Raw genomic sequence first — 23,171 nt, 5'->3', positions numbered from 1 at the left:
GTTTTGGCTTTCATATTACTTTGAAAAGTGTTACCTCTGTCCCTTGACTCTGACATACTGAATCTAAATCTATCAAATTAAGGAATTAGGTCAAATTGACATTTCATATAATTTAAGAAAAGCACTGCTTGAATTATCTATATTTAAATACCTCTTTAAAAATGATTGTTTAAATGCAGGGAAAAAAATCTTAGTCCAGAAAAAAATGGATTGACTTATCTTGAGTTCAGATTCCAGAATGGTAGTCTGCAAGTCAAATGAAGTCCACGAATGTATCACTTCATCTGTACAGCATTTAAAAGTCAAGAGGTCACATAAAAACCCAGATTTCTACTTTCTCTTGAAAGTCATTAAGAATTGGCAGGAATGGGGGCATCTGGGTGGCTCAATGGGTTAAAGCCTCTGCCTTCGGCTCAGGTCATGATCCCAGGGTCCTGGGATCCAGCCCCGGATGGAGGCCCACGTTCAGCTCCCTGCTCCGTGCGGTTGGCTTCTGCCTCTCCCTCAGCTCATGCTCTCTCTGCCTCAAATAATAAAAGAAAAGAAAATGAAAGGAAAGAAAAAAATTGGCAGGAATGGGTTTGAATTTTCAGCTGGAGCTGAGTGAACCTCCATCCCCATATCACTATAGACCTGGTCTCTGGTCCCCTTTATCCCTGTATAATCCCTACCATGCAATGAACTCCACATTTACTCTCAACACCCATACCCTGCCAGCTTCTTTCATTTAAGGCATCTACTCTGCATGTAGTTGTGCAGGTATACCCTGATAAGGACTTTCATCCCAGTTCCCTGCCAAGGCTTGTACCTGAGAGGTCTTATTGCCAAGATGGACATTTTTTCTCATTTACAGATGGGAACCCATAACAGCTCTTACAAGATTCTGCTCTATACCTGGAAAGTCCAAAGAGCAAGGATGTTATCTTGTCTCCTTTGACTCTGTAACCCTGAAGCCGGACATATAATAGGACTTTTAAAATATAAGACAAATAAATGATTCTTGAATACATATTTCTAATTTATGCCATCTACAAAACTTTATTTGTAAGGACAGTCAAAAAATGTAAGGTGTTTTTGGAAGACTACTGACATCTTATAATCACCAGCCCACAGGGTCTGGACCTCTTTGAGTACAATTCTGTGGACCTTGTACCTCCTTATTGACTGGTTAAGTTGTTCCATTTCAAGAGATTCTACTTCTCCTATTTGCAATGTACCCTCATGGAACTGAAGCCTAGGCACTCTACCAGCCCCTCAAATCCATCTAGTCTGTCCTACCTTCCATTTATCCAGCTGTGCACCTGAAATCCCAATATGCCTTACAACTGAGTACACCCAAAATGTAATAGTAAATTCCATCAATCCATTCTCTATATCCACAAGCAAACATCCTTTACGGATGTATCCACATACACAAATACATACAAAGATAAATAAAACTAGAAAACATTTTTGGTTCCAATCTATTTTATCCATATATCTATTTATTTATTTATTAAAGATTTTATTTATTTATTTATTTATTTGACAGACAGATCACAAGTAGGCAGAGAGGCAGGCAGAGAGAGAGGAGGAAACAGGCTCCCTGCTGAGCAGAGAGCCTGATGCGGGGCTTGATCCCAGGACCCTGAGATCAGACCTGAGCCAAAGGCAGAGGCTTTAACCCACTGAGCCACCCAGGCACTCTTATCCATATATTTAAAACATATATACAAACAGAATAATTTTGCTCATTTGTTTACTTATTTAGATTTCTCTAGGAAGGATCGGAAGGGATTTATTAAAAACATAACAAAAAACTTATTTAAAAAATCGGGACCAAGAAAAATATTAATTAGGTTAAAAGGTCATAAGCAAAGATTAGAACCCATGTCCAAAGTCACAAAATGATCTCTGAGATTCTTAGAAAACCAGAAGAAAAGAAAAACAGAACGAGTTTACTGATATAGCTCTGAGAAAAATACATGCCAGTATTTTCCCGCAGAAGCAACACGTTCTTTAGTACCGAATTCTGAAAGAAATTTATGATTTGTGTCAACCTGTGGGCAGGGGTGGTGGCCGGGGAGAGTCGGTGATGGAATGATGTCTTGGATAATACTCTTTACAAATGCAGGAAGCCTTCATAACATTTTCTCCGGGCATTCCAAGTGAAAGGTGAAGGTGTGACACAAAATATGACTCAGAGGAGACAGTTCTACAGATGGCCCAGAAAAAAACCGACTCAAGTAAGCAGCTTTCTGCTGATGCACTGTGATCCGAGAAGAAATCTTGAAGTGATATTTCTCAAAGGCCACGCCAAAGACCACACATCAGCAAAACCAGGGAATGCTTATCAAAACCACACATCCTGCAGATCTACAGAGTAGCAAGCAGTCTTTGGGGATGAGTCTGGAAATCTGTAGATTTTACAAGTTTTCCAGGATTCTTAAATACATCAGACCCTAGAACCACTGCCCTAGAGCATTGGTATTTACACTTTATTTTTTTTTTTTTGCTTGTAGGTTATTAAATAATTTTTATGTATTTTGTATGATTTCGTGTGTTTTTAGGTTGACATCTAAAATTTGTTATTGTAAGTTTAGGCAGTTACAATAAAATGTAATTTCTGGATATTGTAATATTGAAATTTTCAAATAAATCTTTTATATCACTTTAAAATGTATGCAGTTAATCTTAAAAACTCATATTCAATAATATCTAAAACCATGACTAAGCCTTTCTTTAGCCGTCAAAATTTTTATTTTTTTTTTCCTTCAATGCATGTTTCCACCACACTTCCCCCACAGAATTTTATTCAAATGTAATGTATTTTATGCTTGGAAGACTTCTTTTTTTTAGGATTTTTATTTATTTATTTGAGAGAGAGAGAGTGATAGCAAGAGTGGGACTCCATTCCAGGATGCTGGGATCATGACCTGAGCTGAAGGCTGGGGGCTCAACCAACTGAGCCACCCAGGTGCCCCTAAAGACTTCTTTTTTTTTTATCACCTTATCATGACCTCTCTGCAAAATATGTAACACTGTAATTTTATTTTTTACTTCTTGTAACCTTAAGATTTTTTCAGAATTGCATTGGGATTATAATTATTAGTACACAACTAAGAAAAAAATTTTTTCATGAATAATTTTAAGTATAACCAATTATTTTGGAAATGCTCATATTAATTGATGGGTAGACTGTCTCCTCCCCCCATTTAATTCACATATTTATAGGTGACTATTACTTACCACTAGAATAATACAGGTTTCAGAATCAATTTTATTTATATTATTTGCTTTATATTCAATACTCACTGAGAAAATTTGTTTACACAAAAAAGTAGATAGGAATGGAAAGTGTTCTGTTACAGTAGTGTCACTGAAATTTTTGAACTCTTTCTGAATTATAAAGCCAAACCCATATAGTAATTTATCATCAAATCTCATTTGTAATAAATTTAAGCTGACAATTTGATTAGAGCATCCTTCAATTTTGTTGAAAGCAAAGAATTGGAAACCACCTGACCTGCAAAATAATTTGCAGTCCAGTCATTAACAATCATTCTCTCCCTTTAACCCAACACCAGGATTTTGGAATTGTGGTTAGTTTAATGCCCTAGTTGAATGTGGTTAGTTCAAAACCCCCGAGGTTTTAAAAACGCATCCCCAGAACAAATCACTGAAGTAAGATTGTTTCTCTTACTTCAAGTCACCCAAGTAAGATTTCAGATGGTTGAAAGGTATTCCATTTTAACAAGAGGGAAAAATGTGATTAAGCAAAAGGAGATGGGGAAAGTGGCCAAGGGGCATTTACAGGCAGATCCATTTCAGTAAAGAGTACTTGTGAAAATTGAGGATCCAGCAAAAGACTCACTGAAAACCACCCTTGTTTCCTCATTTCTTGAAATGCCTTTGTGAAATTTCACGTACCTCAGTCTGAAGACCATTGTACTAAGTATCTGGACCCACTAAGAGAATGCACCACTTTCAAGAAGATCTCAACAATAACACAAGGAATTCAAGAGTCCTGAAATGTATCTCCATCTTCCTAACTACCAGGATTCACTCCAAATGTAGAGCATCCTAGCTTGGGACAGCTATAGAGAAGTAAAACAGACAATAACAGCCAGCACAGGGAGATGTGGGTGATCTTTAAAAGCCTACAAATTTTGCTTATAATTTTGCTAGCATTTCTCTCCTTATTTTAGTTAATGGAATTCTTATAATATCTTCAAGGGTTGAGCTGGCTCTGGGTCAGAAAGGACCAGCAGGTCCTCCTGTTTCCTCCCTGAGGAATTCTGTAATTTTGTTGCCACAACCAAAACTGAGGGAGGGGTGGATAGGAAAGCTTCTTTCTCTCCCTCCCCCTTTTTCTCTTAATATGAAAATAATTGCCTCCACTCTTGGAGACCTGGCTTAATTAGATTAATCTTATTTTTTACTGGTAAAACAAAACTAAAATGTTACTGCTCCGAGTTCTCTAATTATAGAGTAATCTCACTTTTTCTTAACAGATACTAAAATCAAATGCTACAATGTTGGATGAGGTCATTGTGAATAGCTTGTTATAAGGGCTATTTTGAGGTACCATATGAACTTCAGTGGATATTATGCAGTGACAAAGAAACAATGTTTACTTCAGAAAAAAATTTATGTTTTGCTACTACAATTTATCTAAACATTGGTGAGTTTCCACAAGTTATTTCATAAGAAGTATGTTCACTGACCATAACCTCCTGTTCTTATACCTTAGACTCCTTAAATTCAACCCCTTCCTGGTTTCCCCTCTTAGCCACCAGCTCTTCATTTTCCTCCCTGAAGAGCTGGAACACAATGATCTACCCTCTCCTTGACGGATCCTCTTACCAGCATGCTCAGCCCCCTTACTCCTTGAACTTCTGCTTATCCATTCTGCCAAGTCACAGCTCAGAGTCAAACAACCATCTGTTCTCCCTACTATTGCTTCTGGCTTGCCAAGTACTGCTGGAGAAATTGTATAATTGCTGATTCATGCCATGACAAATCTGCAACTCCCAAACTCACCTTGACCTTTAGCACTACTTGGCGAGCCTTTTACTCTTGCCTGGTTGGCTTCCTTTTTCACTGCTCAGGTGCTGTTCCAAACCTCAAGTCATTGCTCTTCTCAAGTTTTCCACCCTGCCTCCTGAAATCAACATATGACCTAACTTTCTACTGCAGGAAAAATCAGTGTTTAACTTCCCTCCTTTCCACTTTTTTTTTTTTTAAATAAAGATTTTATTTATTTATTTGACAGAGAGATTGTGTGCACAAATAGGCAGAGTGGCAGACCCGATGTGGAGCTCAATCCCAGGACCCTGGGATCATGACCTGAGCTTAAGGTAGACATTTGACCGACTGAGTCACCCAGGTGACCCCCTCCTTTCTACTTCTAATGGTCACCTATACCTTCACCCTCCCTACCTGTGTCCCAGAGATAATGTAGTCTATCAATTATCCCTATTTAATACTAGTTTTTGCTTTTAAGTTCTTTATTATAAAGCCTATATACATTGTTACAAGACAAATGGTCTTCTTGAAAATCATATCCAAGTTGAAGAAACAGGCATTGGAATGTTGGGGAATGAAGGGTGCTGATTGGCTACAGAGAAGAGCACATCAGAATAGCAAATGTTCTTCCCTGTATGATCATTTGCAAGCAAGGACACAAAGGAAGGTGAGTTAGGATGCTGTGCATTCACTGTTTTAAAATTCTAACATCATTCTGCCAACCAAATTTCAAGACAAATTTAAAGAGGCCATGCTTTAGTATCACTGCCATTTTTGTTCTCTACTATTTGCTACCACCCATTTCTACAGTCTAAAAAACTAATAATAATTAGTCTACTTAGTTCCTTCTTCTAACTGTGGAGTTTGCTCACCCTTGTTCAATCCAAACTTCATAGGAACCCCTAGGACAATCAGTGTTAATTACACTGTGCTTTAGCTGACATGACTTTTCTAATTTAATGTCATGTTACATACATAACTTACAAGTGACACATATTTGCCTTAGAAAAAGTATTTGTTGAGACTGACTAAAGAGAAATTTTCTTATAGGAGATACTTATGGGAAATGTGTTATCAGATCCAACCAGGGGCAGATCCAGTTTTTGGGGGGACCATGAGGAGTGTATAATTTGGGGAATTCTGTCTTTCTAAATAAAAATACAAAATTATGGATATAAAATAAGGTATTTTATAGGCCTTTGAGAGAGGCCTATAAAGATGAAGGGCTCTGAAGTTTAAGCTTCATTAGCCTTATATAAATCAGCTCTTTTATATTTTGTATTACTTAGTGCATTATACAATCCCCAAAACCAAACCAACAAAATCACACTAAAAAGTGAACACCTGACATGAGACAGGATCTTCAATAATATTACATTTACTTCTCATTCAGATCTTTTTATTTACCATTCTAATTTTTGCAAAAGTGGCACTTAAGACTCAAAGAATTTGGTAACTTGTTCACAGTCAGCTCCCTTCTCACATGGAAGCCAAGATTCAAACCAAGATCTGACAAAATAAATCTTGTGTTATTTCCACTACAATAGTCAGCCTTTAAGGTTTCCCAAAACATGACGAGGTTAGGTTTCTTTGGAGGATGTTTCTAGAAGATGCCCAGAAATGCTCAGTTAATACTTGAAATTGACATGACTTGATTCATATGAGAACTTCACAGAAAATATTGCCCTACACCTGTTTTTAAAGGCCATGAAGAAACAAATATGTGACTCTGAGTTATTTTCTGCTCACTAAATTACATAGATAAAGACAGAAGGTCTTAGGGTCTAGGAGAAATGTAGTTCTGGCAAAGAGAGAAAAATGGGGGCAGAATCAGAATCTGAAGGTAAGTGTAGAATCACAGACTCTCAGGAAAAACTATAGCGGTGGAAGGACATACTTGGCAGTATGGATTTTTCGCAGATTATATCCTCTTGCTATGTGTTCAATATTATTCTTCCTTGTCATTGTAATACATCAAGTTGTTTTTTTTTTTAAAGATTTTATTTATTTATTTGACAGAGAGAGATCACAAGTAGACAGAGAGGCAGGCAGAGAGAGAGGGAGGGAAGCAGGCTCCCCGCTGAGCAGAGAGCCCGATGCGGGCCTCGATCCCAGGACCCTGAGATCATGACCCGAGCCGAAGGCAGCGGCTTAACCCACTGAGCCACCCAGGCGCCCAATACATCGTTTTAAAGATAAGAATATAATGGCAAGACTCATATATTACTCAACTTTATACCCATACCTTAAATTAGTCTGTTTGGCCTCTATTTTTCAAAAATGTCTCTTAGAGACTTTCTCTCCTTCTTCTAAGACCCTCAGAAGGTTGATGCTTTGTATTTATCTTTTTCTTACTCTCAGAATCTGGTACTGTGACCTACTGGTAGTAGACATTTCATGCAGGTTAACTGCCGTGGAAGATGGTGTTCATGAGTTAATTTTGACTGGCCAAATTTCTAGGAATTCCATAATATAGATATGTTCTGATTCTATCCCCTTCAGAGACTTCAGAATAAAATACTGGGCATTGGTTAAAGCTAAGGCAAGAATTGGTCAGATGTATCTAATGGTATTTTCATTCAACAAGCTGTCAGTGATGTTGGAGACACTTAAAAGTCCTGGTGATTCTGTGGTCTTAGTGCCATTGTGACTCAAGCTGTAACTAAAATCAGTCCAATGCAACAGGAGATTCAAGAACAGCAGCAGAAAGATGATGACTTAACTGAATGGAACAATAAGGCACATGTTTCCAAGAAGACCTCTCTATTCTTAGAGTAGAAGTTTCCCTTCAAAATGACAAGTGGTTCAAACCCTTCAGGATCTTACTTGCCTTCAAAACCAAGGTGAGTCATGGACAGAAGATGCCAAGTGGTAACTATCCAGAGGGTCTCTGTTACTAACTTGGGCTAAAGGCAGATATTATTCTTCCCACAGATGTTCCAAAATAGATGAGAACTACTTGAAGGAACTGAATGAGGACCTAAAGCTAAGGAAGCAGGAACTGCTAGAGATGCTAAAACCTCTTGAAGATAAGAACAATCTCTTATGCCAGAAGTTGATGTCTAACTTGGAGGAAAAACAAAGAAGGTAAAGGTCTTCTACTCAGGGTTTCTTAGAGGAAAAAAGGCTGGAGGACTTTAATCCAGAGGATTAACAATGATTATTTACATTTTAAAAAAGATTTAGATATTTAGCTATGTAAATAAAGAATTTATAACCACAAAATCAGTGGCAAGTAATCCTTTGTTTTCTGTTAGTAAAATTAAATATGATTCAATCCTCATCTCAAGAGGTTACAGTTATTACTCTTCTTCCCTAGGATGCCCATCCAAGAAACAGAGAAGAGCCTTTAGTATTTCAGTCTGTCTTGGTTACACTGATAGCTCCTTATTCATGGGTGTGGGGTCACTTTAGGATAGATGTCTCTGTTCTTCCCTTGTCAAGGAGTAAAATGGAGAAATCTTCTGGGCCTGGGAGTCCTCTGGATTTAGAGTCTGGCTTCTCTAAATATACTAGGTAGATGAAATCGCAACTCTTATCTGAGCACTCACTGTTCTTGGAACCCACCAACTCTGTCTCCTTTCTAGTCTCAGATAATCTAACCTTAATGGGTCTACCTTCATTCTCTACCTGTAGTGTAGGCATCCCAGGGAGCTCAGACTTTTGGAGAACAAAGGCCAGACAGAACATTGTGGTCAAGCACCAGCTGCTTGCAGTGCAGAAACAAACTTCTCTTAGGGCTAGAGAACACAAAGGTTCACATCTCTGCTTATAATTAAGGAGGAAAAAGTATAATGAACGTAAATATAAATTTAACTCCTTTAAAGAATAGAGAGTCTTTGACTTACTTGGAATTGATTTAGATTTTGTTAGAAATTTCTTGATGGCTTGGACTGTATGTTGGGAGTTACCATAAGGATATAAGGGGTTTCCCCAACTAATTCAAATGTCTTTATATGAGAAATACAAACAGAGATGGGGTAAGGCATAATTCTGGAATTTAGGCTGAAGACAACAGATTCTTTGACCTCATTCTTCACAGGGGCAAAATCATCCTTTCTACTTCAAAAGCCATTTACAAAAACATTTTTCTGAAGGGATGAGGAAGAGACTCACTGGCAGCTGGAGACCTAAGTTTTGAGCATTACTGAACACAGAACTCATTATAAAGCACAGAGCTGAGGCAAATGTTGGTGGGGGATGAGATCATCCTATAGAGACCTTCTACGTCCAGAAGGAATTCCATTAACTCCTGTGATTTTAGTACCCATCTCATTCCCATGGTAGTCTATTTTCTGACTGCTTACCAGAATATTAATATTACTCTTTAGGAAGTATTATGTTTTGTGATGTCTTTCTCTTCTTTCAAGTCTGCAGATTATGAGGCAGATCATGGCAGGGAAGGGGAGTGAGGAATCCTCAGTCATGGAGCTCATTAAGGAAGCAGAGGAGATGAAGCAGAATCTGGTAAGAGGTTGGTAGGCATTCTAAGAAATGGTCTCCTGTACAAAGCTCCATTCATTTGCTATCATCAGATGTGGAAGGAAAGAGAGAGAGCTCATCTCTAGCTCTGATACTCATAGCTCCTCGACCTAAAAAGGAGTCAGATGAAATGTTGGGCAGACTCAGGACTAACTAGCAAAAATGTTGTTTCTTCGACTTTTAAAAACTTTTCATCTAAAGGTTAGTAATACAAGCATATTAACCCTTCATATTTCATAAAGAATAGAAAATACCAAAGTAAAATAAAAGAAATAGTTTGCTCTGGGAGACTCATAAGATTTTTTAAAAACCAACAAAGTAAATGATCTTAAAAATTAGAAATTAGTGGTCTATGTGCCAGAAAAATTGCCATATGATCAGAACATCTTAAGTGTTGTATGAGGAACTCATTTATGTTGGTAATATATTACAAATACCATAATTATAGTTATTATTCAAAATTGTTATCATTTTTGTACTGTCATCTCATCAAACTCACTTCTCACATTCCTGGATTTGGGGCTAGACCTATTTATTGCCTTCCTCCATGGTTTGCTATATCCCTGCATCCCCATCCCTTTCCCCTCATTAATAATTTCTTCCAACTTCACTTTAGTGACTGGACAAACACATTTCTGTTTGTTTGGTTTGTCGTCCCCCCCAACAGGAAAGGAAAAACAAGATGCTTCGGAAGGAAATGGAGATGCTATGGAACAAGGTGTGCCTCTAAGGATCTCTTGATAGTGTTGTCTTACAACCAAAGAACTTCCCTTTCCTCATGTCCCCATTCTCATTTTGTCATGTCCCTGCTTCCACCCATACCTCATTCCAATCCATCCTTTGCCAAAGTGATATTTTGAAACAAGTCATTTCACTTTCCTTAGGGAAACCATTTAAATCTACTCATTGTGGCAAAATATGGCTGTTGCCTACCTCTATCCTCTCAAAGAAGTCCTCCCCCTACTTTCTGTGCAACCACCACACTGGCCTCCTTGTGGATTCTCAAACATGCCAAGACCTTTTTTTATCTCAAAGCTTTTACTCTGCCTGTAATACTATTTTCTTTTGGTTGGCTCACTCTCATCCTTCAGGTCTCCTTAAATATCACCTCCTCAGGGAAGCCCTCCTTGTTTAGTCCATGTAAAACAGGGCACCCCTCCCCTACTTTCTATTATAGAATTCTGTTTATGTCCTCCACAGCACTCTTTATAATTAAGCTCATTATTTTTATTTTTATAATTGTTATTTTACTTGTTTCTTGTCTCCCTGGCCCTCTCTGGACTACAACCTCCTCCAGTTTCTTGATTTCTTTGTTCATCTCTGAATCCCTAGTATGTAGCACAATGCTTGGAATATAGTAGACAATCAATAAATGTAAGTTGAATGAATGAATGAATGTATGAATATACAATTCTAATTCTCCTATGATTTTGCAACAATCACTTCACTGTTTAAAATACAATAGTAGAGCCTTTTGCTGGGAAACCATATGGGGGTGGAAATCCCTTTGTGGACTAACTCCTTGAGATCCGTGTGCTTTTTCATAGACTATAAAACTAGAAAAATAGATTGTGTCTTGTGATATAAACAGCATGTGATGCGATCTCTGTTTTTTTCATCTGACCTTACCACAAATAATCAGGATACCATCCAGCTTTGCATCCTGACCTGAGATCTGCTCCTACTTCTCAGAGGCAGCTACAAATCAGTTCTATGAATTATCAGTTTTGGTTCTTGATTTGAGTCCTTGTGATAGGAAATGTGCCAGCACAATTCCTCTCCCAAAATCCAGCTTCTCCAAAGTTCCCCAAAGATTTTTTATAAGTGATGTCCACACACATTAGCTTGTGATTGATGTTCCCTACTCATAATTTTAGATAACGAGAAATGGAGAGAGAGGCCAGTGGTTAAGAATATAGGCTTTGGAGTCCGCAAGATCTGGTTCAAATTCCAGCTCTGTACTCCTCTAAACAAATGACTTAGCCTCTCCGAATCTCTTTTCTCATTTATAAAATGGAAATAAAAATCGTCTTATGAGGATTAAATGAGAAAGTTTATAATGGAGTGTTGTAAATAAGTAATGTGTAAGTAGCTTACAGTAGTGATGACATATAACAAGGGTACAGTTAATAGGTCTTATTATTATAAGGTATACTCGAGACCAAATGGAAGGTCTTATTCCATTCTGAACCCCATTTCATAGTCCATTTTTCATGTCGAACCCTGACAGGTTGCTGACTGACAGAAACTAAATCCACAAGTAGGAGAAACTATATGAACAATGACAACTTAACAGAAACTAAATCCTTAACTTGTGATGGTTTTCCTCTTCCCTCACTAATTCCCACTAATTTAAAGCTTTGCCATAATGTGTCTCTACAGACATTCGACACAGAAGAACTCGTTGGTCAACAAAAAGCACCGCAGATAAAAAACAAAGCAGACTTGCACGATGGGAAGGCAAGTGGACAATATAATACTTAGAATTTCAAGGTTGTAGATTCCACATTGCTGGAAACAGCCTGTTGACAATGAAGGCTAATTTGGGTAGGCAGATAGTGAGGATTTGGGTCTTTAGGTTAGGTTGGATTTACTGTCTGCTAAGACATTGCATTTCTCTTCTGGGAACTTCTATTCCTTTAGCTCTTTTCTTCTATCCCAGGTTCCTAAAACCCCTTCATCATCTAGGAAGACCAAAAATGAACTGGAGACATCATGTGCAGAGAAAGTGAAGGAGAAAAGGAAGGTAATGTGACCTTTCTGAATGGTAGTAGCTTTTAGAACTGATGGATTAAAATTTTTAATGTAGCAGTAATCTGTCTAAACTGCAATGTGCTTCTTTAAAAAAAAAAAAGTATTTTATTTACTTATTTATTTGATAGTGAGCCAGCAAGAGTGGGAACACAGGCAGGGGAAGTGGGAGAGGAAGAAGCAGGTGCTTTTGAACTGATAAAAATTTTATAGGAGATCTGATTCCCTTGGGATATTATATTTGAGTCAGAGTCACACTGCAAGTTTCTGGGAAATTATGTTAGTGAAGGCAAAGTAGGAGAAACTATATGAACAATGACAACTCCACAATAACTATGTAATCTCAAAGTAATAGCTGATTTGTTTTTGAACATTTATTTAGAAATATTATGCTTGTATTTAATCTTCCCACAACACACTGATCCATAAATAAGTATTCTATTCATTTAGCTTTTAGCTTTTAGAGCACGGATTATACAGGTAGGGCCCTACTAAAAGGACCAAAAAGTTGAAGCCAATTTATTAGTGAATTTAATGATATTGTACTTTGCTATAACGTCTTTGCAGCATATTGAGAACAATGATTTCTGATCTCAATTTACTTTGTCACCCAGAGGCTCTTTCTTCCACCAGGAAAAGCAACAGAGGAAAATGGAATGGGTCAGGTATCAGGAACAAGCCAACATCCTTCAGGTGCGAAGATCTTCCTAGGTTTGACATGGGATACAATTTCATTCAGACAATATAAGGTCTTTTAGTTTCATAATATTCACCCCAAGTCTCTCATCCAGATGACCAATTATCCTGCTTAAAGAAAACATTTCATGGGGAGGTAACTGCAGAAACCTGTCTCCAGCTTCACCTTGAATAACTTAAATACATTTTCCCCATATAGTCTTGATTTTGTTCTATTTGAAATGGGGGGAAATCACAAATACTTTCTGCCCAGCTTTAAAGATTGAACATGATGGGATGATTTTAAACTTCTGAGTAAAAAGGGTCAGGTTACAGGTGCTTTAGAGAGGCCAGTATTATATGAGTAGTTTTGAAAATGTTGCCTTGTAGAATGACTTCAATGGCAAAGTGATTGAGCTGAGAATTGAAGCCTTGAAGAACTACCAGAAGGCCAATGACTTGAAATTATCCCTATACTTACAGCAGTATTTGGAACCAAAGCAAGCATATTTTAATCTTCCTGGGTCCCGAGGTAGGTGGAGTATCATAGGCACACAGTTTGAGCCTTTATTTTACAGTGAACATTCTATTACTTATGAAGTGAACAGCACAATGCCTGGCACCCCATAAGTTAAATGTTAGTAGTGATCTAATAAATTTTATCACTATCATTATTACTCAGAAGCTCTGGTAAAGAAAGGATTCCTCTGGAGGAAATGAAATTTTCTTTTGTAAAGACTAAGTTACATATTATGTACTTAGTATACGTAGTTAGTACAAAGTTGGTACCTGAAAATATATTAGTTTCCTCCCCACTTACACCCTTTTCTTAGGAATTACTGTAGTTTGGTCTCATGAATCTTGTTGGAGTAGACTCTGCTTCTTCAGAACAGAAAGCCAAAGAGATAGACTTCCGACAGTGGTTGTGAGTTTCACTAATCCAAATATTCTTCTGAGATTATCAGTGTTTCCCTGCAAAGAATTTATGGCATCATTAGAGGAAATTGTATAGTTTACTATAAAAAAAAAAAAATAAAGGAACGGCTTCTGAGGGGGCAGAAGAAAGACTTCTTAAATTTTCAGAGATCTATGAATCTGAACTCTGTATTTAAAGAAAACACATGCAATGAGAAATCATCGTTAGGGGATAACAATATTTTATCAGTAACAGTGTAAGTATGTATATCTTGCATTTCTTTTTAAAAATGTATTGATTTGAGAAAGAGAGTGAGAGCTTGAGAAAGCAGGAGTTGAAGGGAGGGGTGGGGAATGGGGAGAAACAGTCTCCCCACTGACCAGGGAGCATGATGGAGGTCTCCATCCTAGGACCGGGGAATCATGACCTGAGCCACGGGCAGACACAACCACCTGAGCCACCCAGGTGCCCCTCTATATTTCTAATTTTTACTCAATCTTATACCATGGAGGGCTTGAACAGCTGATAAAATCACACACAGCACATACGATTTAAATAAATAGATGAGTAAATCAAGAAAAAAGGAAAATAAGTTGAGCCCAAGTAAATACATGAATATGTATAATGAAAGTACTATATAGTTACTAGAAGCGGGCTTCAAACTTGATTCTGGATTTCCCAGAAAAAGAAACATGGATTCACAGTGTCCACAAAATAATAATAAACCAATTGCTCAAGAAATATAGATTTTACTAGTTTTGAGACCAGAGAGAAATTTCTTCTCCATGGAGACAAGACATTCTGTATGTGTTATAGTAGCTAATGTTCTCAATAATATTTCTAAAATGAATTCAGAATCTAAATTTTCTAGGCTGTTTCTTATCTTTTTGTTGGCACAATCTAATAAAAATATTAATTTGAAAATTTTAAAAAGCAGTGGGTCAGTTCAAGATGATTTGGTCCAGGTACATAGTACTGTCAGTCTGACTTGACTCATATATAAAATTTACAAAATCTAGGTTGGATCGACTACTCATCCTTTAGCCAGTGTTCTACTTATATTTTTTCTTCTTTTTTTAAAAAGATTTTATTTTCAAGTAATCTCTACACTCAGTATGGGCTCGAACTCACTACCCCAAGAGTCACAGGCTTTATGGATTGAGCCAGTCAGGCGCTTATATTATATTTAAATTTTTTTCTTTTACCTGTTGTTTTGATAAGAATTGGACAGTCAGAAGCTTGAGGTTTTCTTCTCAAATAAGAACCTAGAATGCAATCAGAAGCAGTAAGTTATTCAGGTATAAATTAAAAAGCTAGAGGAGAAGAGGGTACAAGCATGACAGATCCTTGTTTTACTTTGTTTAAAATGAGCTGAAGGTCATTCCGAGGGATCTTAGAGTAAGGAGTTAAAAATCTTTTAGCTCCAGATTCAAATAGAGCCAAGATTAATAAGTAGTGAAGGGTTCTATTTGATTCAATCACCTTAGAAGATTTCTATTTTTCCCTTGTTTGCAGAACATTGGATCTTTGAAATTTGGACTAGGACAGCCCACAGATCACTCCTCTCTTTTCTCTTCTCTCCTCTTGTGCTTCTGGAGAATTAAGAGATAGGGCACTAAAATTCCAGTTACCACCAATGAAAGTAGCCACAAGCATGTGTTACCCATTGTTCCTGTGCTTTATTGATTGTGCCTTTACTGAACACAGATTATAGGCCAGTTTCATTTTCTAGCACACACATATACAAAATCTTTGGGTTTATTTGAGCCTCAATGGATCTGAAATCTGAGTCTTAGATTTTGGTTATGCTGACCTATTTATTTGACTTGAAAAGAAAACAAAAGCATTAGTTTTTTTCATAGAGGGATTTTTAAACTAATTGTGTTAAGACATCATTACCAGCAGTGATATGATACGGAGGCGATTTAATTGTGCTCATGTTTCCCAACTTCTGTGTCACTTGGTTTGTTGTTTTCAATATATTCTGTTTAGACTGACTTCTTTAATTTCTTAAATGCATTCCTGGAACATAAAATTAATATTACTATTTTCAATGAAAAACTGATAAAGCTTTCCAAAACTGAAAGTAAACTTAGTAAAGATACAGAAAAACAAAATTTTAATGTTCCAACCAGACGCTAAAGCCTGAGGTCTGTTTTATCTTTATTAGGAAGTGAGAATAGCAAGATGTAGAGAGTTTTAAAGAAAACCAGCAACAAACTGAAACTTTCTCCTTTAGGCCATCAAATTTAAAGAGTTGAAAAGGGAGTAATTTTCTCACTGTGATTTACAGAGTGTTTAATGCTGTGTTCTATCACCTTCTAAATTTATCTCAGTTGCCATTCAAAGAAAAAAATCATCTTGACATCAAATTTTTGGAAACAGTATTTTAATGGAAAAAACACTTGATCTAGAGTCAGATATATGAGTTGCAGGTCTTATTTTTGAAGCTGAATATTTAAATAACCCGGGGAAGTCATTTAGTTTCAGTTTTTTTCTTTGTCTAAAATAATCAAAACATATTATAGAGCATGTTGAAAGCATGTGGTTTTGTGTAATGTTCACTGTGTTCACTAATGATGACTCTATGGGGTAGGTCTCATAAAACAAGAAACTAGAGCCGGCAGGCTTCTGATTCTGTATCCAAGCTCATCTCCTAGTTAAAGTATGGGATGTCTCGTGACTTTTCCACCTCTAACGGCTATGATTTAAATCCAAACTTATCACTGTTTAATGTATTATCCTCCCAATGAAGACTCATACTCCCTATGGGTAATTTGGTCAGTAATAAAACAGTTCAACATGGGTTGACAGTTTGTAATTCTGCATTTATCCCATTAGGTGGCACCAATCACATCTAGGCTTCTAGTCCACAAATAGTGATTTAGGAACCCTGATACACTGTGGGAGAGACTGATCTTCTGTTCCCGCAGGACAAAATGTGCTACATTTATATATCAAATGAAAAAGAAATTATTAATGTTTTCTGCCATGCTCTGTTGCTCTGAGGTGTATTACTGGCAGCCTTGGTTAGACCTTACTAAACTCAGTATTCTGCCCTACAATCCTTCCTGTTACTCTGCTTCTTGAACTATGGTTTCCTCATTTCCAAAAACATTCACTGTCTGCTTCCTTCACAATCTCTGTCTAATACTATTTCTTTCAACCACAGATAAATCAGGTAATCGGGACACTGAATTATAAAATGAGTTGAGCAATTACACAAGGTGGTGATTTTTTAAAGTTTAAATACATAATAATGTTCCTACATATGGTTCATTTTCCTCTAGTCTCAACAGAATTGAATTTCACAAACCTGTCTTAAAGGATAAATGTCGTTTGGTACATACCTCCCAGCAAATCCGGGTACAGGCCCTTCTGTTCTGGACCTTTCCAAGTAAAGGAAAAGTTTCTCTCACTGCTCTTGGACAAGAATTCTTCCTTCCGCATCAGCTGTCTTGTGTGCTGGTTGGCTGTGTTGCAGTGGTGTGAGCTGTTTGATAGGCAAAACAGAATTCTGTGTTACTATTACTTTGATACACTTTAAACAATCCCTACTTGCAAATTCTCTTGAGGCCCTGGTTATAGCATTACCATTTCCAGTGCAATCTATTTGGCATACTGCCTCACCTAGGCTTGTAGAAGAGAAGAACATTTTATACCAAGTGAGTGCCTTCTGGGGACGAGTCACATTTGAAGGGATTTATTTTCCCAGCAGTGTAAAATTACAATTTGACCCAAGCTGTGTAACAGCCTTTCCCTGGCTTCTGTAGAGTCAAGAGAACAGTTCGTGGCTTTTGGCATCCACCTATCGTAGCACAGGCAAGAAGTAATCTTTAAATTTAGCTGAATTTCCCTCATGCCTGCTGGTAGTTTAAAGAAGAAATTTATCTTCGGTAATAATGTAACTGACGATAAGACATTTGATTCTGACACTTCTTTTTTCTCCTCCCCCCTCCCCCTACCAAACTCGTACTCTTGGCATTTTCTTGAGCTCTTTTGAGAAGAAGCTGAAGGTTGGATGTGAATATTTTGCTACACTTATAAATTCAGATGAAATCCCACTGAGGTGGGAAATGAATACTCTTGAGACCTTATTTATTCTCTAACTCCCTCCATTCCCAAAGTAAGTCATTCTTCCTGGCTTTAACCTTTACTTCACTTTAGTATGACTCTTCCTGATGGCTGAAATATACTCCAGTATGTGCTGCTGAAAGGAAAATAATAGTGTTAAGTTAAAAGGCTGAAAGGCAGGGGTGGAAACCCACAGTTAGCTTGAATCTGGGTTCTTGATAAATAGTAACATTCTCAAATACAGGCTTTTTAAAGCTTTGAAACAACTTGAACCTTTTGAATGTCAAAGTTAGGTTTATGTTATAGTAGTACTATGTAGTAGTTACTTTAGTAACTAATAGTAGATTATGAAGTTAATTTCTAAACTAAATTGTTTTTGTTTTGGTTTTGGTTTTTAGTCCTATAAAACCCCACCGAGGGACACCTGGGTGGCTCAGTTGATTAAGCATCTGCCTTCGGCTCAGGTTATAACCCCAGGGTCCTGGGATCCAGTTCCATATCAGGCACCTTGCTCAGTGAGGAGCCTGCTTCTCTCTCTGCCTGCAGCTCCTCCTGCTTGTGCTCTCTCTCACTCTCTCTCCCTGTCTGAGCCAAATAAATAAATAAAACCTTTAAAAAAATAAATAAAACCCCACAGAAGTCCAGGAGGAGAATAAAATTCTTCTTTCCTAAATATAAATTTTGAGGGCTGAAAAAAATAAATTGTACCTTTATTAATATTATGATTATTTCAATGAGGGACAATAACTTCCAAACTTTTTTATATTACACACAGGAAGTTCAACAGGATTATTAGGATAGGGTTGCCATATATAGCAAACAGAAAGAGGATGTTCAGTTCAATTTGAATTGCAGATAGTTATCTTTTTAGTCTAAGTATTTCCCAAACATTTCATGATTTTTGTTGAAATTATTTGTTTTTTTATTGAAACCCAAACTTAACTGGTATCCTGGCAGTCCTAACTTAGGACAGACTCACTACAGAGCCCGTTTAACATCCTCCAATTCTTCGTTTTTCCTCTTTTTATTGGCTCCCTCCTTTTTCTCTACTCAGCCTATGCCTGTCATTCTCCCTGCCTTCTCTTTTTTGTCCCCATGCCCACCTTTATCTTTTTTTGTTGTTGTTATTCTCCACTATCTACAGGGAGCCATTTTTATGGAAAATGTGTCTGGGTTATCTGAGGGTGTGGATATATGAATATGATTTATCATCCCTTTTTTTCATTTAAAAGTTGTATTAAAAGTACAGTTTTGTAGGTTCTCAAACAAAATTGTTTCTACTTGCATACAGTCCTCAAATGATTTTCTTCTGCCTGAGAGACATGAGCCCTTAGCTGAAATAGGTTTGCCATTCCAACTTTAAAAATAATGTTTGAAGTTATATTCTAAAACAATATTTAGAAAATCCACATTAATGCTAATGCCAGAGCCATTCCTATAGTAATGCAATGATATTGTATGTAATGTGTGATGAATGTTAGTAGCCTTGCAACTCAAAATAAACCGGGTTTTGTTTCATTTTGTTTTTTCTCAAAGAAAGCTCTCATTTTCCTAATGTTTCCCACCAGATACTATAAGCACTACAACTATGGGCAGAACAAGTACCAGCAAAAATGAATCTAATGTGGTAAGAATTACTTTCATTTTCAAAATTATTTTAAAGGCTTGCATAGATAGTGGGTATAGATTTTTGGAATTTATTTATTTATTTAAAGATGTTTTCATTTATTTCAGAGAAAGAGAGGGGGGAGGGCCAGAAGGACAGGGAGAGAGAGAAAGCCAAACAGACTCCTCACTGAGTGTGGAACCCTACATGGGACTGGATCCCATGACTTGATATCATGACTTGATCCAAAATCAAATCAGCTGCTCAGCCAACTGAGCCACCCAGGTGGCCCTGGAATTTATTTTATTTTATTTTATTTAAAGATTTTATTTATTTATTTGAGAAGGAGGGAGAGAGAGAGAGAGAGAGAGAGAGAACGAACATGAGCAGTGGGTGGGAGGCGGGGAGAGAAGCAGGCTTCCTACTGAGCAAGGAGGCCAATTCAGGACTTCATCCCAGGATCCTGGGATCATGACCTGAGCTAAAGGCAGATGCTTAACCAACTGAGCCATCCAGGCACCTCTGGAATTTATTTTTTAAAGCACATTCTAATTTAGTATTTTTAGGAGATTTGCATAGTGAATGCCAGGCCACTTGATGTTTTAGCTGTTTTTTGTTTTTTGTTCTTTTTTCCTCTTCTATGTTGTAGAGAATTCTGGGATCAAAGACCTTCACAGAACAACAAGGAACTAGAGGAAGTCAGTTTGACGATGTAGGAGGGAGGCTCTTGTATCTGAGGTCACTGCCAGATGAAGCTCTGAAGGATTAGAAGGCTTTCATTCCATTTGCTTTGGGCAGATATAAAGTCTAGGCACAACCATTTGTGTTAATTAAAATCTCTCAAACCTTTGCTTTACTGTTGTTTACTATGTCTCCACCAACCTGGGTGGAAATGCAGGTTAGATGCTTGACTGTAAGTATGTCAGGAATTTAGTCGTTTAGGGATTGTAAAACAGTCTCTGATTATTTTGATAGCTCTTAATTTTGAAATGATTAGATTCAAACCATACTGTATATTGTTAACAAGTACATAAAATGCTGTTCCTTTCCACCTCTGAAATGTTTCATTCTGGGCAGATCCATCACAAGCATATAAGTAAAAATAGGTACAAAATAAGGAAAATTATGTGTCATACATTTCTCTTACTCTCTCACCTACCATGTCCAACTGCCCTGATGATTCTCTCTCCTACTTACATTTTCCTTGAATAACTCCTACCTTCCTATATTCCACCCACCACTGCTTTAGTTCAGGTCCTCTTTCCTGCTTAGATGACCACAGCCTTTTAATTGGTTTCCCCACTTCCAGTTCCTCTAACCCATCTTCCATGGCACCTGAAGTGGTGTTTTCCAAAAAAGGAATGATATCATGTTTCTTCCATCCTGGTTTTCCATTGACTTTAGTATAAAGTCCAGCGCCTTCACAGACCATATAATGATCTGCCTCCTGCCTACATCCGCAGGCTCCTCTTTCACTGTATCTCCCTTTGCTGATGTATACTATATTCAGCTCAACAGACCTATTTATAACTCCCCTCATGTACCATGAGGTCTGTTATCTCCATGCCTCTACACAAAGTTGATTCTTCTCTTTGTGTGTTTGCACATTATCATTTGTCCTTAGGGCTGAGTTTGAGTCCTCCTCCTATCCCAGTGGTTCTCCTTGCCAACTCTTATACTAGGATCTCCCTGGGAGCTTTTGAAGATAGCAATTCACTGGGCCCCTCCCTTAGATCATTTGAATCATCTCTTAAGGATAGTGAAGAGCATCTGTATTTTTAAAAGTTCCTTCAGAAATTCTTATGCACAGCCAGGTTGGAGAATCACTGTTCCAGGCTCTCTTGCCTTTATCATAACACTTAATGAATTATATTGCAATTTCTTATTTGTTTACTGAGCTCTCTCCTTCACCAGATTGTGAATTTTTTGAGGCCCAGTACTATGTCTTGTTCATCTTTTCATTTTGACCACCTAATGTAGTACCTGGGGTTCGATAGAGACTCAGATATTGCATAAGTCCTCAGATAGTTAATTGCAAAGTCTCTGGCTCCCTTAATACCTTGTTTTATGTTAGTTTGAATCATACTGTAGTCCCTGAGATCTTCAGATCTTTTCTTTACTCTATGTTGTCACTAATTTCCTATATCATGTCAATATGGGAAAAGTTGATTTGTTACAAAACATTTCCTAGTTTGTAGAAATTCCTTGTACGTTCTAGTAAGGAGCAAAGTAAGCCAACCAATCAAAAGTTTTCTTTCCCCCAAGGTTAATTTAAATCTGTAAAGTTGTGTTTAAAATGTAATTTGGGGGGCGCCTTGGTGGCTCAGTGGTTAAAGCCTCTGCCTTCAGCTCAGGTCATGATCCCAGGGTCCTGGGATCGAGCCCCGCATGGGGCTCTCTGCTCCCCGGAGAGCCTGCTTCCTCCTCTCTCTCTCTCTCTGCCTGCCTCTCTGCCTACTTGTGATCTCTGTCTGTCAAATAAAAAATAATAATAATAAATAAATAAATAAACAAATAAATAAATAAAATGTAATTTGGACTTGAAAAGGTTTACGTGAAATCACAGAATTTGGGTATTAGAAGGAACTTTAAGTATGACTTTCTTTTCATTTTACAGAAAAGGAAACTGGAATTCAGATACGTTGAAAGGGTGTCCAAAGTCCCACAGTTAATCGAGCCTGGGTATTCTTACTACCAGTTCATATTTCAATCTAATTTGTATCTCTCCTTTCTAGACCACAAGAATAACAGGTTCTGCAGCCCTGACATGATTAGTTTTCATATTCTCCTAACTGAGCTACCTGAGTATGTAATCCACGTTCTATTTCAAGAAAGTCACCTCTGTACTTATTTAGTCCTTGTACACTTCAACAGTCCTGAGGGACTTTCCTAGTCATTTGGATTAGACAGAACAATGAGAACCAAAGTCAAGAATATAAATAAAATCTGACTGTACACTAACTACTTAAGTAAGTCATTTAATTTCAGGGCCTTAGATTCCCAATTTTAAAATTAAATTAAAAGAGCACCATTCAAATGTTTTAAAATCAGATGTGTGTTGTTTGTTTGACATTCAATAAGTTTAGATGAGTATCTGAACTTTTCCCTCCTATTAAGGAAGGCATAAATAAACTAGTTGTAGGAGAGATTTATAACTTCTTAGAAAAAGAATCACTTGCCATCTCCAAAGTATTGAAATTCGATGTTAACTATCAGGCAGGCTTATCATCTTTCCCTCTAATGCTCCAAATCTTTCAGTCTCTTCAAAACACAAAATGGAAATATCATAGCCTTTTATCTTACTTTGTCTGTAAGACTTCACTTTGGACTCTGACTTGCACTTATATGCCAGTGCAAAGTTATCATTTGGCCGGTTATTTGTGGGTATCTGCATTTTGATAAATCCAGGATATGGATCTCAACTTTGTGCGTACAAATTTATTTGGTCAACTTACCTAACATGTCAGAAACTCCCAAGAGATTCACTGATAAACCAAATTAATTTAAATTACACAGATGGCTATTCCTTCCAAGGTGGTTGGAATATGTCTATATGTAGGCCATTCCCATTTCAGAATCAAGTTATTAGAGAAGCTGAATTAGTAATCACAAAGTATTGGTGGAATTGAAACATTATTACAGTTTTATATACACTCATAA

General features: G+C 37.3%; 1 protein-coding gene and 2 long non-coding RNA genes across 10 annotated transcripts in view; 2 read left to right on the top strand and 1 right to left on the bottom strand.

Moving 5' to 3' along the window:
* The window catches only part of LOC309866466, a 35,947-nt gene extending 33,606 nt beyond the window's left edge, over positions 1-2,341 (top strand). The window contains exon 3 of the long non-coding RNA XR_014312699.1: positions 2,114-2,341. This is a non-coding gene — a long non-coding RNA (uncharacterized lncRNA). The remainder of the gene's footprint in view (positions 1-2,113) is intronic.
* Positions 2,342-5,587: 3,246 nt separating this feature from the next.
* Positions 5,588-22,453, top strand: CCDC196 (coiled-coil domain containing 196). 8 transcript variants are annotated; one of them, XM_082734185.1, is made up of 11 exons: positions 5,588-5,674; positions 7,595-7,850; positions 7,942-8,094; positions 9,378-9,474; positions 10,157-10,207; positions 11,872-11,949; positions 12,152-12,235; positions 12,874-12,933; positions 13,306-13,447; positions 19,474-19,532; positions 20,161-20,361. In XM_082734185.1, the coding sequence occupies exons 2-11, from the start codon at positions 7,801-7,803 to the stop codon at positions 20,278-20,280; spliced, it is 894 nt and encodes a 297-aa protein (XP_082590311.1). In that variant the 5' UTR covers positions 5,588-5,674; positions 7,595-7,800; the 3' UTR covers positions 20,281-20,361. The 8 variants fall into 8 exon arrangements, with proteins under 8 accessions (XP_082590311.1, XP_082590314.1, XP_082590310.1 ...); XM_082734188.1 differs by lacking the exons at positions 5,588-5,674; positions 20,161-20,361 and adding an exon at positions 22,247-22,453 and having other exon boundaries at positions 7,514-7,850; XM_082734184.1 differs by lacking the exon at positions 5,588-5,674 and having other exon boundaries at positions 7,514-7,850.
* On the bottom strand, positions 13,468-16,035 carry LOC309866431. Its single transcript, XR_014312655.1, has 3 exons — positions 15,731-16,035; positions 15,037-15,096; positions 13,468-13,887 (listed from the first exon to the last, which is right to left on the bottom strand). It is a non-coding gene; the product is annotated as an uncharacterized lncRNA (long non-coding RNA).
* Positions 22,454-23,171: the final 718 nt, after the last annotated feature.

This window comes from Mustela nivalis (assembly GCF_964662115.1).
Source record: "Mustela nivalis genome assembly, chromosome: 6".
NCBI classification, from domain to species: Eukaryota; Metazoa; Chordata; class Mammalia; order Carnivora; family Mustelidae; genus Mustela; species Mustela nivalis.
This window is presented reverse-complemented; position numbering and strand designations above follow the sequence as displayed.